The following is a 16590-nucleotide window of genomic DNA, read 5'->3' on the forward strand; positions in this document are numbered from 1 at the left end:
AGGCAGAAAAGTGAAAGACAAAACAGGAAAGATGGAAATGTCTAGATGAAGGGGTGGAAAGAGGCCACGCCAAGGGAGTTCGTAGCAACCAGTTTTGCTTAGAACAACTCTGCCTTCAGCCACAGATTCTCTCTAAGGTCAGCTTCATCTCCATATATAGGTCAAGGCTAATATTTATTCTTACAATTGGCAAAGTCTCAGACTTCTGTGTTCTGTTTCTACAATTATGACATTTCCTGCTTTATGTTGACAGTCTTAATCACTCAAGCTGATCTACGCATTGTTACTTATTCCAATCTTGTCCACCCTTCAAAGTGCAGATGTGGGTCTCCCTCCTCAGTGTTTTTTCTTACCATGTGCACATCCATGTCAAGACACTACAGTCAGGGACTCTCACAGTGAGAGATGTTTATGCTCCAACCCATGACCATGGGCAGCCTATCCTTTGACTCGGAAACTGTTCCAGGCTTCAATATTACTCTCCTTTCATACAGTTTTCTTTTTGTTAGCTATCCATACTCACTGTGCACAGACACCCACGGACCCCCTGTATCCTGCTTTGCCCAGCTCCCTTTAGAGCACTCACTTGGTGTGATCACTCTCCAGGACTCTGCTTTCCCTAGGAATTCAGCTCCCTTGATGCTGAAATATATCACCCTGCAGGGAATTCAGCAATTCTGGGCCCCTGTTTGTGGGAACAGGGGGTCGGCCAGAAAGAGACTGGAGAAGTTTTCTGTGATAGGGATGCCTGTATATCTTCCACAACATCCGTGAGAAGTAGTCACTCAACCTTCTTTTTTGTAAAAAAAAAAACCCTTGTGTATCTAGCCTTTGCTATTACTTTTTGATACACCCCATTTCTTCTTTTTCTAAATTAATCAGAAACTTAGAGTATATTTCACCTAGCTGAGCACTTGAACACTGCTTCTCTGTTTCATGGTTTTGGTCATGCCTCTGCAAGATCCTAGTAGCAGGGGCCAGTAAATGCTCTCAGAAAATACTTGTTAATTGTTGGGGTGGGTCCAAGTTATCCCATTAGGATAGACCCTGTTGGCCAAATATATTGAAAATTCACCTTTGGCAATAAAATTAAGGGCCTAGAAGAGCAATGTTTGGAACTGACATATGAAAAAAAGAAAGATAATGTAATTTGAAAAAAAACTGTAAAATTTACCATTTTCACAATTAACACACCATATATTGAGACTCTACTGCCAAGAACACTGTTAAAAGTACGAGACAAAGCCACATGCCACCAAATAAAAGCATTACCTTCCTTCATCTCTGTCTCCATCTTATTCTTTGCCATTAATCCATATACTAAAAGCTAAAGACCCAGGCTATAACCATCACTGGACATTCAGTGGAGTCTACCCCAAAGCCATGTGCATAGTCAATTCACAGTGAATGTTGGTGGAATGAGTGGATGTGATGAATGGAACCACACTACCACATGGCCCAACCATCACTAATGCGTGTACTAACCATCATCTCGCTGTCTGCCCAGTCAGAAGGAAAGTCATCTGCCTTGACCACGTACTCCAGTCGAGCAACATCAAAGAGATTTGTTTCAGGTTTCTCATTATTCAGGATTGGTTCCAGGTATTTCCAGAAAATGTCAAGTTCTTTTATGGCATTCTCTTTCTTCAGTTTTTCAGCCTTTATGTCTAATCATAGCAACATGTTAACACAACAAGATGAGAATGTTGAATTTTTTCCCACTTTAAGTGGACGTGGTGGGTGACATGCATTGAAAGGTGTCTGTGTGGTATCAGAAAAGGCAAATAAACAAACATAATTTTGAGAAGCTTTTGGACTTGGATTATAGAGTTATGAAATCAGAGGATTTCACTTCTGAAATTGATATTAAACCCGAGCTCATCCCACCCCTTCATTTGACACTTGAGGCCCAGAAACCTTATGGTAAGGTCACACATTTGTGGAGCTAAATATGCTCGAGATATCCATCACCCTTAGATCTCATCTGTGTAGGAGTAGTTTTTCTGCCAAATCACTGTTTGACCATCTTAGTGTGTTTGTTTCATAATGGGTTGGAAAAGCTGGTGATCCAATTCTTCCTCCCACATGGCTAAAAATAGACCATGTCAATGATTGATGCTTCAGGTAACTTTTGGTCACATTCAAATAGCTAGAGGCTTCGTTGAGCATTTGTGCTCTGACTGTAAAATAATGACCGATTCCCATAAAGTTACACACGAAATTTTGCCTATAATATTTATGTTTATTACACCTATAACTAAATGGGTTCTACTACTAAGATATTATTCTACTATAAAGTCTATTTTTCTGTGATTCTATTTCTATATATTAATTTTTTTTTGTAGAGAGGCTACAGACTTATGGGACATTTTCTCACTGGCTTCAATAATAAGTTATTTAATGTTACAACTATGCTTTCAGACAGGAGTATCTGGGTTTGAATCTCACCTCTTTTCCTTAATAGCTGCCTCAAGGCTGAGAGTCCTTTTGGTAAAATGGAAATACAGATCCTACTTGACATATGATGAGGATGGGGTTGTATCCCAATAAACACATCATACATTGAAAATTTGAAAGTGCATATAATACACATCATAGCTTAGCTTGGCCTACCTTAAACATGCTCAGAACACTTACATTAGCCCTACAGTTGGGCAACATCATCTAACACAAAGCCTATTTTGTAATAGAGTGTTGCAAATCTCACGTAATTTATCGAATACTGTACTGAAAGTGAGAAACAGAACGGCTGTGTGGGACAGAATGATCGTCAGCATATTGGTAGTTTTCCCTCGTGATTACGTGGATGACCGGGAGCTGCCACCATCCAGAATCACAAAAGAGGATCATACAGCATGTTGTTAGCCCAGGAAAAAAAATCAAAATTCCAACTTCAAGGTAAGGTTTCTTCTGAATGCAAATCTCTTGTGCTCGCTTCGGCGGCACATATACTGAATGCAAATCTCTTTCACACCATCGTAAAGTTGAAAATTTGTTAAGTCCAACCATTGTGAGTTGGGGACCGGCCGTAATAAAACACGCTTCTGAGGGTGGTTGTAGCAACTATAGAAATCGATGCACTTAAAGCCCTTAGCACGGAGTCCCGTCCCGAGGCATCTGCCCAATAAATGGTGACTCTTATTATCATCAGTGGTAGAAATTTCTCATGTGGAACAGCAGAATTTCAAAACATAGTGTTCTAGAAATTGGGGTGTGGTTATACAACATATATAATATATAATATAATCTGTAATCCCTATACAGATTACAAAATGCTGTGCAAATGGTATTATTAGTAAATAACAATAAAAGCAACAGAAGGTGGCAGAAACTCTTGGACTTTCAGGTCACGCAGGCTTACACAGAATCCCTGTTCTATCGCTAAAGGGTCCAGTGACTTTCAGTTCCCTTCCCACAGCGCCATTCTGGCACGACTCCCTTGGATGAAGATCCCATGACTCCAAATGTGTGAATGGCAGTGTGGTAGGGCCTTCACTCTATAGCTTCATAGTCTAAGTCTTGGAAGATAGAGTGCCCTCTCTGATTTATCACAATAAGCCAGAAGCAAAACACACCAAGAATCCAAAGCTATGACCTCCCGTGGGCCATGTCGTGACTGTGGCTTCTGGAAGAACCCATTAGCTACAGTCGATCTTTTCTAGCCCACACTTCAGGTGAAAGTTCTAGATGAACTGTCCCTGAGAAAGGTAGTCAGATAACCAAGTCTTCCGACCCACAGTCCGTGTTCTCTGTGGCTACACAGGGATATAAACAGAATATAATCTTAATTTGTAAAATTTACAGCACCTGACTAGGGCAAGCAGCATAAACAGCGAATCAGAGCCTTAAAAGGGTTTAACAATGAATGTATTATTGCATTACTGTTTTTTTGGACAGAAAAATCTATTTGCACTTTACAGACAGTGGGTGATACTGAAAGATTCAGCGGGTTGTGTAGCAGACTGCATACCTTCTGGCTGAAGAAGAACTTCCTGCTGCTGGCTAACTGTTGCCAGGTGTGTCTGCAGAGGCTCATAATTCTCTGAAGATATTTTAATCACGCTGCTTATGGGAATGCCAAGCTCAGTCATAATCGCTAATAGCTGAGGATTGTTGAAGCCCACGACTATAATGTAATGTTGGGCACCATCATCTGGCTCATCGTCTGTTCAAAATACCATAAAAAAGAGCAGCCGTCATTTTAAAAGAGAACAGGTTGCACTCAGCCAGTTCAATGGCTACATACATTATGCATGCGTTTATAATACCTCCGGCTTGCCAAAAACAGTCCAGTTGGCCGGAATGCAGTCATGTTGACTGGTTTTCATTATTACCCTTCCAGTGAAAAGGCTGTGGCCATTTTACAAAATATTAAATCACTTTTGTAAATGAGATAGAGTCATAATAGAAGGACAAACATACGTGGGGCCTGTGGTCATGGAAAATGTGTGCTCGGGTTTTTGTAAAAAGAAAAGGTTTAGGCTGTGGGCTGTAATTTGGGGGAGGGGGGGCTCAACCTCTTTTGAGCAACATCTGGCTTTACTCCTGAATTACGAGTGGCTGCAGCTTTGTGGTATTTTATAAGTAGAGGTGTTTACAGGAGAGGGAAATATCGAATATGGACATGCCCCCTACCAAAGTATTCTGTGCATTTATGTCAATAGGTGTGAATGCTGAGTATGGGTTACGTAGCAATTATATACTTATTGCATTAAATTTTTAAAATATATATTGTGCACCTTCCTAAATGTCCCCCCTCTGCTTAGCCCTCATTATACTGTTTTTATTAATGTTAAAATATGAGTTTATCCTTGACTGTGAGATTCTGAGGGGTAAAAATAATTGTTGTACTTTAATGTTCATGCTAGATGGTATGTGAAAACATTAAATCCCACAATAGCCCGTGAAGATAAATTTACAAATAATGCAGCATGCACAAACTTTTCATTTTTAAGCAACAATTTTTCTCCTATCACTAAACGAATCAGTGTTGATATTATCCACCGAATCCATAATATCATAGCTTCTAGGTCTAGTGGATTTAGAGCAGTGATACGTCAGGAGAGGCAAATTGATAAAGGATGTAAAGGCCTGCCACCTCGTTTGAGTGCAATGCAAATAATAACAGGAAGCTGCATCTGGGTTCAAGTGATGGTGGCAATGAATTACTCATTGGCTGCACGGGTCAAACCAGCTTTATATCAATAATCAAAAATGAAAGGAAATTCTAGTTGCCCTAAGAGAAACTAATAGCAGGAGAAGCTGAGGTCAGGTCAGGAAACTGTGTGCTCTGTGTGAGTCCCAAATTCACTGGTCTGATTTTATCGCCACCGTATTTCACTCATTACAACACTTTCTAGTTTGTTAGCCCAGTCACTTTCTAGTTTGTCTCATAATTATGTCTGACTTTTTAAAATGCCCCCAACAAGGTAGGAAGCTATTTGGTGGTAGCACACTCAGCTCGTGACTTCCTATTCGCATTATGACAATGTTGCCCACAGCAACAAGACCTGAGCTAAATAAATATTTGCTGAAAACACAAATGAACTGCTACAGAGCAATATTTTTCGATTAGGGTATCATGGGTAGTATGTGATTTGTGGTTTCATAAAGAGTGAAAGATTAAGCATCGTTATTGGAATGATTTCTCAAGCTAATTTGTAGATTGGAAGGCAGGAAGGGAAAGGTAGCCCACAGGAGGGCACGTCACCGACCAATGTAAGGTTTAGCGTCATCATCTTCCCCTCTCCGTTTTAGCTGTGTGGTCTTCTTCACTGCTGTGTTCGCCTCAGGAGGATCCTTTCCCTTCCCTTTGGCAACCTTGGCACTTGAGGACTTCTTCTCCTTGGGAGATTTTGCTTTCCCTTTATCCTTTTCTATCTTGAAACGATCTTCTATTACCTGGAAAAAGAGAATACTTTTTCTCCAAATCATATAGTGTGCAAGCAATGGCTTTTCTACGGTTGGGTTTATTTCATTCAATTGCTTGTTTACTCATTTACTTTTCATGTATTCATTCTTCAAGCCAGGATAGTGGCAATCCCAGGTTGGGCCTAGGTTGGGATAAGGCACATCTCCTATGAGGACTGAGGGGTGGGTGCCAGGAGACTGTTTACACAAATGGTCTTCTAGAAGAGAATTCATCCTAAGGGAGAGTCAAGCATGGGCATATAAACTACCACAGTTGTCGGGGGTAAGGCGAGTGGGGGATTCAGGGTACCTCATGATGGCAGTATCTTAGGTTTATCTTGCAGCCTAACCCTGGGGAGTCTCTGTCCGAGTCTTAGAGAGAGGTTGTTTGCTCATTAAAAATAAAACAAAACACGGGGTGCCTAGCGTCTCAGTCTTTTAAGCATCCGGCTTCGGCTCAGGTCATGATCTCGCTGTCCGTGGGTTCGCGCCCCAAGTCGGGTTCCGTGCTGACAGTTCAGAGCTGGGAGCCTGCTTCGGATTCTGTGTCTCCCTCTCTCTCTGCCCCTCCCCTGTTTGCGTTCTGTCTCTCTCTGTCTCTCTTATGACTCTCTCTGGGTCATAAGGTGGCCATACGGAAGATCTAGAATATGCTTCTATTGCTTGCTTTTCCCATAATCAACACAATTGGAAACAAAAGAAAATTATTGTTTGTTTTTTTTTTTTTTAATTTTTTTTCAACGTTTATTTATTTTTGGGACAGAGAGAGACAGAGCATGAACCGGGGAGGGGCAGAGAGAGAGGGAGACACAGAATCGGAGACAGGCTCCAGGCTCTGAGCCATCAGCCCAGAGCCCGACGCGGGGCTCGAACTCATGGACCGCGAGATCGTGACCTGGCTGAAGTCGGACGCCCAACCGACTGCGCCACCCAGGCGCCCCACAAAAGAAAATTATTGTAGCAGCATCTGGGCTCTGTATTTTCCTGAGGTTATGAAATCAAATTTGAAAAACTCCATTCTAAAACATTAGAGACAGAAGATACGTTGTTTCGGCGTCCGGCTAACAGAATGTAACACAGAAGGGGAGAGAAGCATTTCTCTACTCCATGTGTCTTCTGGATGTCGAGGGTTCCAGAGAACAGTGTAGATTTGGCACCCAGAAGCAGCGTCAGAGGTAGCTATGGATTCTCCATGCAGGCCTGGGTCCTATAGCTCTACTGGTAGGGAAACTCCCCCTCCTCAGCAGCAGAGGGAAGCATCAGGAAAGGCTGTAGATGGCACTACTAGCCTTGGGTGGAGGCAGACAGGAGTGCACAAGGTAAGGTGCAGAGGTCTGAAAAGCCCCAGCATTTCATTCTGCACCAGATATAAACTGGTGCATAAAATATGGCGGGGCTTGTCCCCTTGAGCTCCTAGTCTACTGGGGTAGAAAGAGGAAAAAGCACATACAAAAACAGGTAAAAATATAACAACAAAGTTCCATGACTTTTATGAAGGATAAAACCCAATGTAGTCATAGGCACGCAGTTGGGGAAACCTTTAAGTGGGTGACGGAGGACCTTTCTGAGGAGGTGACATTTGAATGAAGACCTGAAAAATGAGGAGTCTTCCACATGAGAAGCAAGAAAAAGGCAAAGTGGATGCCACAGGTGGGGTTGACAAGTTCGTATTTTATTAAAAATGCAATGGGAAGACCACAGAGAGTTTCAAGTAGAGAAGTACTATGATTCGTCAAGATAGGGAACAGGAAGTCTAGGAAGGGAGTCTCTAGTGATGGTCTAGAAAAGACCTAATAGGGACTTAGATGATAGAGAAGTTGGAGCAAGAAATGGCTTTTACTGGAGGTAAGCAAACTTTTCAGAAAATCACGTTAACTTTGAGATGCCCCGAAATGTCAGGAGGCAGGCAAATACACACATTCTCCTCTGAGAAGAGAGATATGGCTGGAGTCACATGTTTGGATGTGGGTCACATATACATAGTGATGAACTGAATGGAAGACACGAAATGCCCTGGGTGAGAGCTCTTGAGATGTCAGTGGGTAAGTGAGCGGCAGGAGAGTATGAGGTCCAGGTGTGTGTGTATCTATGCCAAGTCAGGAGATGTGTTTGCAATCTGATAGAATGACCCAGTAGAGAGGGAGACACTGCAGATATGGGGGAGGCTAAAGTCCTCGAGGAGGTAAGGTGGGAAAAGATCAAAAGAACATGCCAACTTCCTTTCATAGGAAGAGAGGCAATTTCTCAGTTTAATAAGAGCAAGAAGGGGGTTGGCTGAGTGTGGGTTCAAGAGAGCGAGAGGTCTCGATGGTGCTGAGGGAATGTTTCCGTTTTTTCAGGTGAAGGGTGAGGCACAGTTACTGGCCGAGCACAGGCAGGTACAAGGTAAGAGGTTTTGAACAGAAACCGTAACATGAGTCATGTCAGAAACTGGGAGGTCAGGCTGACTGAAGAAATATGGTAGAAATCCCTGCCAGTGTTGAGAGCTTATTGGAAATTTTAAGATTGTTAATTTAAAATGAAACCAGAGCACAAATCAGTGCCCCTGAGTCCAATTAGCTCAGAGGCATTGGCGAGGCTCATGCTGGAGCTCAAACGGCCACACTTGGATGATGGTAAATCCACTGAAGTGAAACACTCCCGGGCAGCTCCTTGGTGGACAGTGAGCCTTGCCCCAGAAAAGTCCTAACTTTGCCATCACAATCTTCCAGAAACTTCCACAACTGTAATTTTAAATAAAATCTCAGGGTGAGCTTTAGAACTGAAAAGAAGAAACTGTTTCAGGTGACATTATTCTAAAGTTCACCCAGAAGACTAAACATTTATATAGTCATGCATCCATTCATTTATCCTGTCATTCCAAACAAATACTGCTGAATACAGAGGAAGTTTAAAACTAGTTTCTTTATCCTTTTCCTGTTAGGAGGGCCCTCTAGCCCTGCTGGCTTTCCTAGGGGTGTTTGGGAGCCTGTGTAATCACATAGTTCCCATCCCAACTCTTTGGCAAGGTTGGAGTTCTATAAGGTAAAGAACTCCCTGAGCCCTTTCTTCTGTAAGGTTTCTTGGCACTCCAGAGAAGGCAGGACTGATCACAACCAAAATTTAAAATAAGCAATAAATATTGTAGAGAGACTTAGCTGTGTGGTATGATAGGTGCTTTCCAGACATCATCATCTTTAATTGGTTCTCAAAATGCAGCCTGCAAGATGAGTAATTTTGTTCATGTTGTATAAATTAAGACACACGGTTTGCCCTCAGACACTGCTATGGAAGAGACACAAGCCAGTTTAACCTCAAACCCTAAATTCATTTTATTTCTGTGGTCCTGTTAGGCCATAGAGATGGTCTGTCTTTCTACTCTGTCTTTCCAGGGGCTAAATAATACTATTTCCTGGATGCTCTTTTGATTCTCCATAGCTCTCCCTCCCCCACCCATTCTTCCTGTTGAGTGCTGAAATTATCAATATTTACCTCCTTCCTTTTACAAAAGAATCTAAAAAATACCTATAAATCCTGATTCATTTCTTGAAAAAGCTTTTTTTTTTTTTTAATTTTTTTTTCAACGTTTATTTTTGGGACAGAGAGAGACAGAGCATGAACAGGGGAGGGGCAGAGAGAGAGGGAGACACAGAATCGGAAACAGGCTCCAGGCTCTGAGCCATCAGCCCAGAGCCCGACGCGGGGCTCGAACTCATGGACCGCGAGATCGTGACCTGGCTGAAGTCGGATGCTCAACCGACTGCGCCACCCAGGCGCCCCGAAAAAGCCTTTTTTAATTATAAAAATCATCATTATTGAAACATTTGAAAGAATATAGCGATCTAACAAAAATCACCAGAGAAGATGAGTGAAGGAGATATTTAACACATTCTTTCAAATTAGGTTTATGCGCCGTTATAACATCATTGTTATTGTTCTCTCTATACAACTCAGTCTTCTGCATTTTCCTTTATCAATGATGCATCTTCAATTGGTAGAATTTCAAGAAGAATTACTACATAAAGAATTTCCCAAGTAGAGCAACTATGTATGTACTTTCCTGGTGCAGAGACATCATACGGCAGAGGACAAAAGCCAATGGAAGTACCCAGGTTATTCTGGCTTCCAGATGCAGGCAGAGAAATCCTTGGTGGATTTCTGAACATGGTGCCCTACCCAGCCCCTTCTGCTTCTCCATGTCTGACTCTAGCTGTCGTCTACCTACTTTATCCTATATTCCCTCTGTTCCTCACGCCTCCAACCCTCCATACTTGAACTGAACCAGGACAGTCTCTTTGTCCCTGAGATTCTTGACAATGTTGACTGCTTGGGCCGCAGAATTCTACTTTGGTCAAAAAGCAAAATATCCTTTTCTACCAAGCCCCCATCATAGCAAAATCACCTCCTGTCTTCTTCCCTTTTCTTCTATTCTCTCATATCCTGAGTAAGCTCCTCCCCCTATGAGTTTATGCCTTGAGACCCGGGGCTAGGGGGTGGCAGGAAGTGAACCAGATTAGCTGAGCATTCACCAGAGTTGACCCCTTCCTAAATCACAAACTGAAATTTGTTCACACCAACTTTTCTTGCTCGCTTCTGGGTAGTGCAGCTTGCATATTCCCATTCTATGGTCATCTGCACAAAACGTAACTCAAGAGGGAATCCTTGCCAACTCAAGACAAAAACTAGGAGGGGGCGTACCCAAAAGTCCCCTCTTTCCACCATGTTTGGGGAAAACATGTTCCCCAGCATATGAAGGAAAGGTCAAGGTCGTTACAGAGTCCATTTTCTTTAAAATGCAGTGTGTACAAAAAGCATCTGGATGCCTCCTACCGTGAGAAGGCTGTGGATAGGCACAGAGATTTCTTAACTGGCTAAGCTACATAGCAGATGTGAGGCTCTTGTTTTAGCAACAACCAAAGAACTATTAGCATTTCGCATATTTAGTTGAGTATCAAGTGGCACTTACCCCGTGTCCTCAAGCTTGTTATTCTCACTTTTTAAGAGGGAAAAACACAAAAAATGTCCCTCTCTCTAACAGGGCAACCTAATTATTTGATGCTTCCAAATATTTTAGATTGTATTTAACTTTCTAAATGACTCTTGATGTCAAGATTCAAATGCCTTCAAATACCGTGACAGGTGTTTGTTATGTTATCACAATAAAAGGGAAGCAAGTGGTAAAAGTCAGTGGAACTGCTGGTAAATAGCTCTACTTCATCTCATTTTTATAGGTAACAGCACATCTAGATTTGTGTGGTACTTTATGATCTCACATATGCTCTATCGTAAGATTCCCACAATAATATTGTTAGGGATATAGATAAGAAAACATGCTCATGGCAGTTAAGTGACTAAGTCACTCTTATTACGTGGCTTATGAGAAACTAGGTCTGTCTTCTGAATGCTACTTTAGTTCTCTTTCAAGAGATCACCGTCTCACAAGCGATCTATTTTATTGGTTACAGATGATAAGAGAACAATAGGCGGGCTGAAAGAAATCTATGGAGTCAGATACGTTTGAGAGACAGTAGATTAAACAATATTAAACAGATTTATTTTCACAAAACTCCTCTATCTTTAATAAGCTAATGTGCTGTTAAATCTCTAAGAGTTGTGTAAAACACACAGTGATTTCCAAGTTCTTTAGACCAGGGGGGCCTTTTTTTTTTTTTTTTTAATGAAAAACTGGGTCTAAATGGTTCTAGAACTTACTTTGGAAACACAGGTAATGGGCTTTGAGGCCATATTAATCCATTTATATAAGCCAATGCTAAGGAAATTATCCCAAATATAAAGAGTTCTATACTATAAAGTTGTTCATCACAACATTACTTATTATAAAAATATGGAAATAACTGAAATGTTCAATAATAGAGGAATGGTTAAGAAAATTATAGTAGTCAATAGAATATCCTACAACCAATAATAATGATAGGTGTGGCTACTGTGGTAATAAGTAAAATTATGATATATTTTAATTTACAACGATTATGTAAAGGAACAAATTCACAGAAAGAAAAAAAAGAAACATATCAGAATGTTAACATTACTTGTAGTAGTGTTATGGCATTATGAACATGTTGTTTTTTCTTTTCTATATTTCCTATTTATTCTTTCCCTTCTGCTCTTCTCCCTGCTCCCCTGCCAAATAGAAAATATAATGCATTGGGTCGAGTTACGAGCTTACTTTTCTAGGGAGCTGCTGTTGTGTAGAAGACATAAGTCCAGGAATGTAGTGAGTTTACTTGACCAAATAATGCAATCTTCAGAGCCCTGCGGAATGTCCTGGGGTGCCATATTGCCGTCTTCAGAACTGGAATCCACAGAATTGGAACGTGGACATTTTCTATGACTGGTGGCAGTGAGGGAGTGGGTCTGATGTCTATCTGATTGTCTGTCTCTTGCAGGATTCTATGTGATTCAGAAGCATTAACAGTGGATCAGCTGGTGTTGTTCCACCTCAACATCCAGAAGGGCGGAGAGAGGGGTGAGGATGTTTGGAATAATCTCAGGGAGTTTAGTTCTAAGAGATATTCTCAGAGACCAGGTCATTCCCGGGCAGTGGGGCGGGGCCAGAAATGAAATCAGAATTCCCTTGGGAATTGGTGGTTGGTTAGCTCTGTGTGGACTTTGTTTTTGGTAAGTGTTGTTCCTTTCCTTGGCTTGTCCTCACACTTTACCTCGGGATGTTGTATGTGATGTAATTAGTGGGACCAGACGGTTGTTGGTAGATCACTGAGCAAAGCCATTGCTCCTACAGGGAAATACCTTAGGGCCGGCACTCTTGACTGTGGGCCAAGGGTGCCATTTTGCACAGCTAAGGAGACACATTCGGAAGGTGTCTGTACAGTGGTTAAGAACATAGCGTCAGACAGTTTTGGATTTGAATCCCAGCATCACCTCTGAGTAACTATTTAACCTGGGGAAAGTTACTTAACTTTTCACACCTTCAGTTTTCCCATCTGCAAATCAAGAATAATACTCCGTACCTCATAGAGTCATTTCAAAGATTAAATGATATAACATGTGTAAAGAGCTTAGTATAATGCCAACGAGTCAATAACGGTAGCTAAATATTATCATTAGCTGTTGTAACTACAGCTGCTCATATTTAAAGTTACTATTCTATTCTACATATGCGTGTTTCTTTACATTTTTTCCTGAAATCCATAAACAGTTTTCATTAATTAAAAGCATTCCAATGAGGAAAACACTCCTTTCTACAGATCAGTTAGCCGGGGAGTCATTTATTATTTACCCTGAATTGCTGAATGTCGTAGCTCTTTGGATGCAATGGTTTTGTTGGTAGTACCCTCATTTTGATAATCCTGCTTCAAAGAATTCCATCCAGTTAGTGAGGCAAGTTATTCCTTTCCTGAAACCACACGGGTCCCTCTAAACTGAGTTCCTGCTCTTCCTCTGTTTGATTTCTCAAAATAGTTTTTGAAGATTTTAACCACAACTGAATCAAAACTAACCAGCCTGTAATTTCCTGGCATGTCCCTCTGGTCTTTCTTTTAAAACAAAACACACACACACAATGGCATTACGTTGGCTGGTTTCCAGTGTTTTGGGGTTTCAACTGGAGTAAGCTGTAAAACGTCTGTGAAAGTTACCCTAATTTCTCTTCGTGCCTCCTTTGGAGCGGGCTCTGGGTTGTTTGTGGCTTCCCCATAATGCCTTATCAAATGTAGGTGCTTTTAATTTTGAGTTGTTTTAAGAAAAGTCTACTGGTACCATCACTCCATGGTTCTTAACTGCCTTCTCTCCAATTCTAGTTCTCTGGAAAATAAGGCAAGTACTTCTCCTAAGTAGAGAAGCCAGAAAGAGAAAGAATTGTTCTGCTTTTACACAAAAAATATGCTGAAAATATCCAAGAAAATATGGACTGGTTATTTGCATCCACAAATGAAAAGCACAGTTAGAATATATTTGGATCTTTTTCTAAACATATGCAAATTTTCCAAACTAGACTCAGAGGCATAGGAAGACTAGACTTAGTTTGGTCGATTATTTAAATGGTTATTATTGTTTTTTTGTAGTATAGGCATTTTTCATCTTTTTTTGATGATTAAAGGTTTTAGCTGAATTCTCGATATATTTTAAATATATTCACAATAAAGTGTTTTGGTTTTGAATACATGTTTATCATTAATATAGACATAAAAGTTGGAGTGAAAAAAAAGTAAAAAATGTGAACAATGCTATAATATTCAGATAGATTAAATTAAAGCACGGATCGGAATACAAACCCCAAATAATTTATTTTAAAATGATAATGAACATTATGATATATGTGTGCCTAGTACATTGTTTCTGTAAAGTTTGTTTCAATAAGTGTTTGTTAAGTTGATGAATTAAAAACAGACTGCCAATGACAGATCTAAAAACACAGAATAAATGCTGAGATAATCATGTGTGCAAGGAAGAGTCATTTCTAAACAAAACTCTCAGATTTTAAGATACAACAAAATCCGATTTAGGGTTAATTGTATAAAAGAGTCTTTCAGAATTTCTGAAATTCTAAAATTTATTTAGAGAAATACAATATATTTTCTTCATGATATGCAGATTTGGATGTAGCCAACAAGGTGTTTCCAAATAGATCAGAGTTTTCAACTATTTTTTACTTCATTGCAGTTACAAGCAGGCATTTGCTTTTCAGAAATGCCTTCAAAACTGCTCCTTTAAGAAATATCTTCCCTTGTATTATTTTTTATGTTATTAATTAGCCAGCAAGCTTTCTTCAAGGACAAAGCAAATGCATGATAAGCATAGCCCATGCTAAAGTGCTAGAAATTATTAAAATCAGTGCAATCTACAATAATGATATTTTTACCGTATTTGGCATCTGGAACTATATTATCCACCACTTACTTTTTTTTTCCACCACTTATTTCTAAGAAAAAATTTGGGTTGATTAAAACAGGATCAAATATATAAGGATCTACTTGTTTCACTGGGGAATAAAGGACAGGGACCTAATTATATTAGTTATTTTTGTCCATATCTTCTCCCTAGTATTTTTGGTTAGTTCCCGCTGTGGATATTTTTTTGGCATTCGTTTTTAAAAATACAATTCTGAAAATTCAAGATAGGAGATACAAAACACAATTTGGGTTGCACAGTTTTCAGCAATATATTCAGCATTTGAAAGGAAACACCTATGTAGATTTCTTATTGCTGTTAAAAAGCTCCCCTTCTAGGAAATCTCAGAATCTCAGCCTGGGTTCAGGAAAGAGGAAGAAACTGGAAGTCTTTTCTTTTTTGCATTTTTCTCATCCACATCCCACAGCATGGGTCAGTTTTATTTACTTTATACTTATTTTAGTTTTCTGCCCGAGTTGCTGGCTGAGAAGCATTAACCTCAATTGTTCTAACTGACTGGTTGGGTGGTAGTGTTGAAATGAATAGAGATTATATCATCCCTCAAGCAACTCTGTTCATCTGGCCTTTACCAAGAGTATTTTCTGGAGAGTACTCCATTCCAATCAGTTTTCATCAATTTATTTAGCACTTACTCGTATGGTTGCAACTGAGAGATTTGGGACTGGTGTTTTGGGAACCCAATCTAAAGAAGATCAGATTAGACTATGTAATTGTTGGCTCTTGATTGCTCAGAGTGCTCTGAATGCCTCTATTACATCTATCTATCTATCTATCTATCTATCTATCTATCTAAAATTCAAGCCCGCATTCCTTTAGACTTTTGAATTTTCAAACAATAAACTAAGATTATTTGCGCATCTTCAGAATCTCACAGCTGTATTATTATAGTTCACATTTCAAAGAAATGCTGAGGAAAATCACTGCAGAAATATTTTTATATTACTTCTAGCTTTAAAATTTTTTCCTGAGCTGCCAGGATATTCCATTTACTGTTACTTAAAATCCATTAACTGAAAACTAAAGCTTACTCTGTTACAAACGATTGCTGACTTACAATCGTTGGCAAACAAGTAAACTGATCCCCTTTAGCACATTAGGTATATTTGTAGGTGCTGCGGGAAAGCACAAAGAAAACAGAAAGCGCAGAGATTTTCACAGGACTCACAGTCTACTTTTTATAATTCATATTCCCAAGTGACGTTGGAATTTAAAAAGGCAAGAAAAAGATGTTTCTATACTAGCTTCAAACTTTCCAGTTTTTCTTCTGCCAAGTCTTAATGACCCCGAGTATTTCTGAAGGCACAAATGTCCTGTACATGATGAAAAGAGCTTCAATAGATGGAAAACTAGACCATCACTTGTGTTCCTATGAGTAGAATTTTCCCGGGAACAATGTGTGCCATTCTAATAAGATGTTATATGGGGAATCTGTTTGAAAAACATAAAGCCCTATTCTGCAAATATAAGGTGGCATTATTATTTTTTTTCCTACAATTATCCTGTCAAGCATCCAATTCAAATAGGAAACCTAGGTTTGGGGGTCTTGCAAAGGTGAGAAAGGTATTAACTGGAACACATTCCCTCTTCTCTTTCTTCTTCTATGAACTGATTTTGCCTCTTCCACTCAGGGGCATAAAGATACAGCTTACATGTAAATCCATTTCATGTATACATGTGTACACACACACACACACACACACACACACCACATGTATGTACAGAAGCGTTCGGCTTTCCAAAAACATCTCAGCATGATTTGGAAAATAAGAAAAACATCTCTTATTCTGAGTAATGATAATAACAAATGGATTT

General features: G+C 40.0%; 1 protein-coding gene across 3 annotated transcripts in view; it reads right to left on the reverse strand.

Annotated features, from left to right (window-relative positions):
* The window catches only part of SPAG17 (sperm associated antigen 17), a 239686-nt gene that overhangs the window by 157159 nt on the left and 65937 nt on the right, over positions 1-16590 (reverse strand). For all 3 annotated transcript variants that reach the window (XM_045478817.1, XM_045478815.1, XM_045478816.1), the window contains exons 5-7: positions 5715-5901; positions 3971-4165; positions 1486-1667 (exon numbers count right to left, since the gene is read on the reverse strand). In XM_045478817.1, the coding sequence (XP_045334773.1) occupies positions 1486-1667; positions 3971-4165; positions 5715-5901 (564 nt within the window). The remainder of the gene's footprint in view (positions 1-1485; positions 1668-3970; positions 4166-5714; positions 5902-16590) is intronic.

This window comes from Leopardus geoffroyi, chromosome C1 (assembly GCF_018350155.1).
Source record: "Leopardus geoffroyi isolate Oge1 chromosome C1, O.geoffroyi_Oge1_pat1.0, whole genome shotgun sequence".
NCBI classification, from domain to species: domain Eukaryota; kingdom Metazoa; phylum Chordata; class Mammalia; order Carnivora; family Felidae; genus Leopardus; species Leopardus geoffroyi.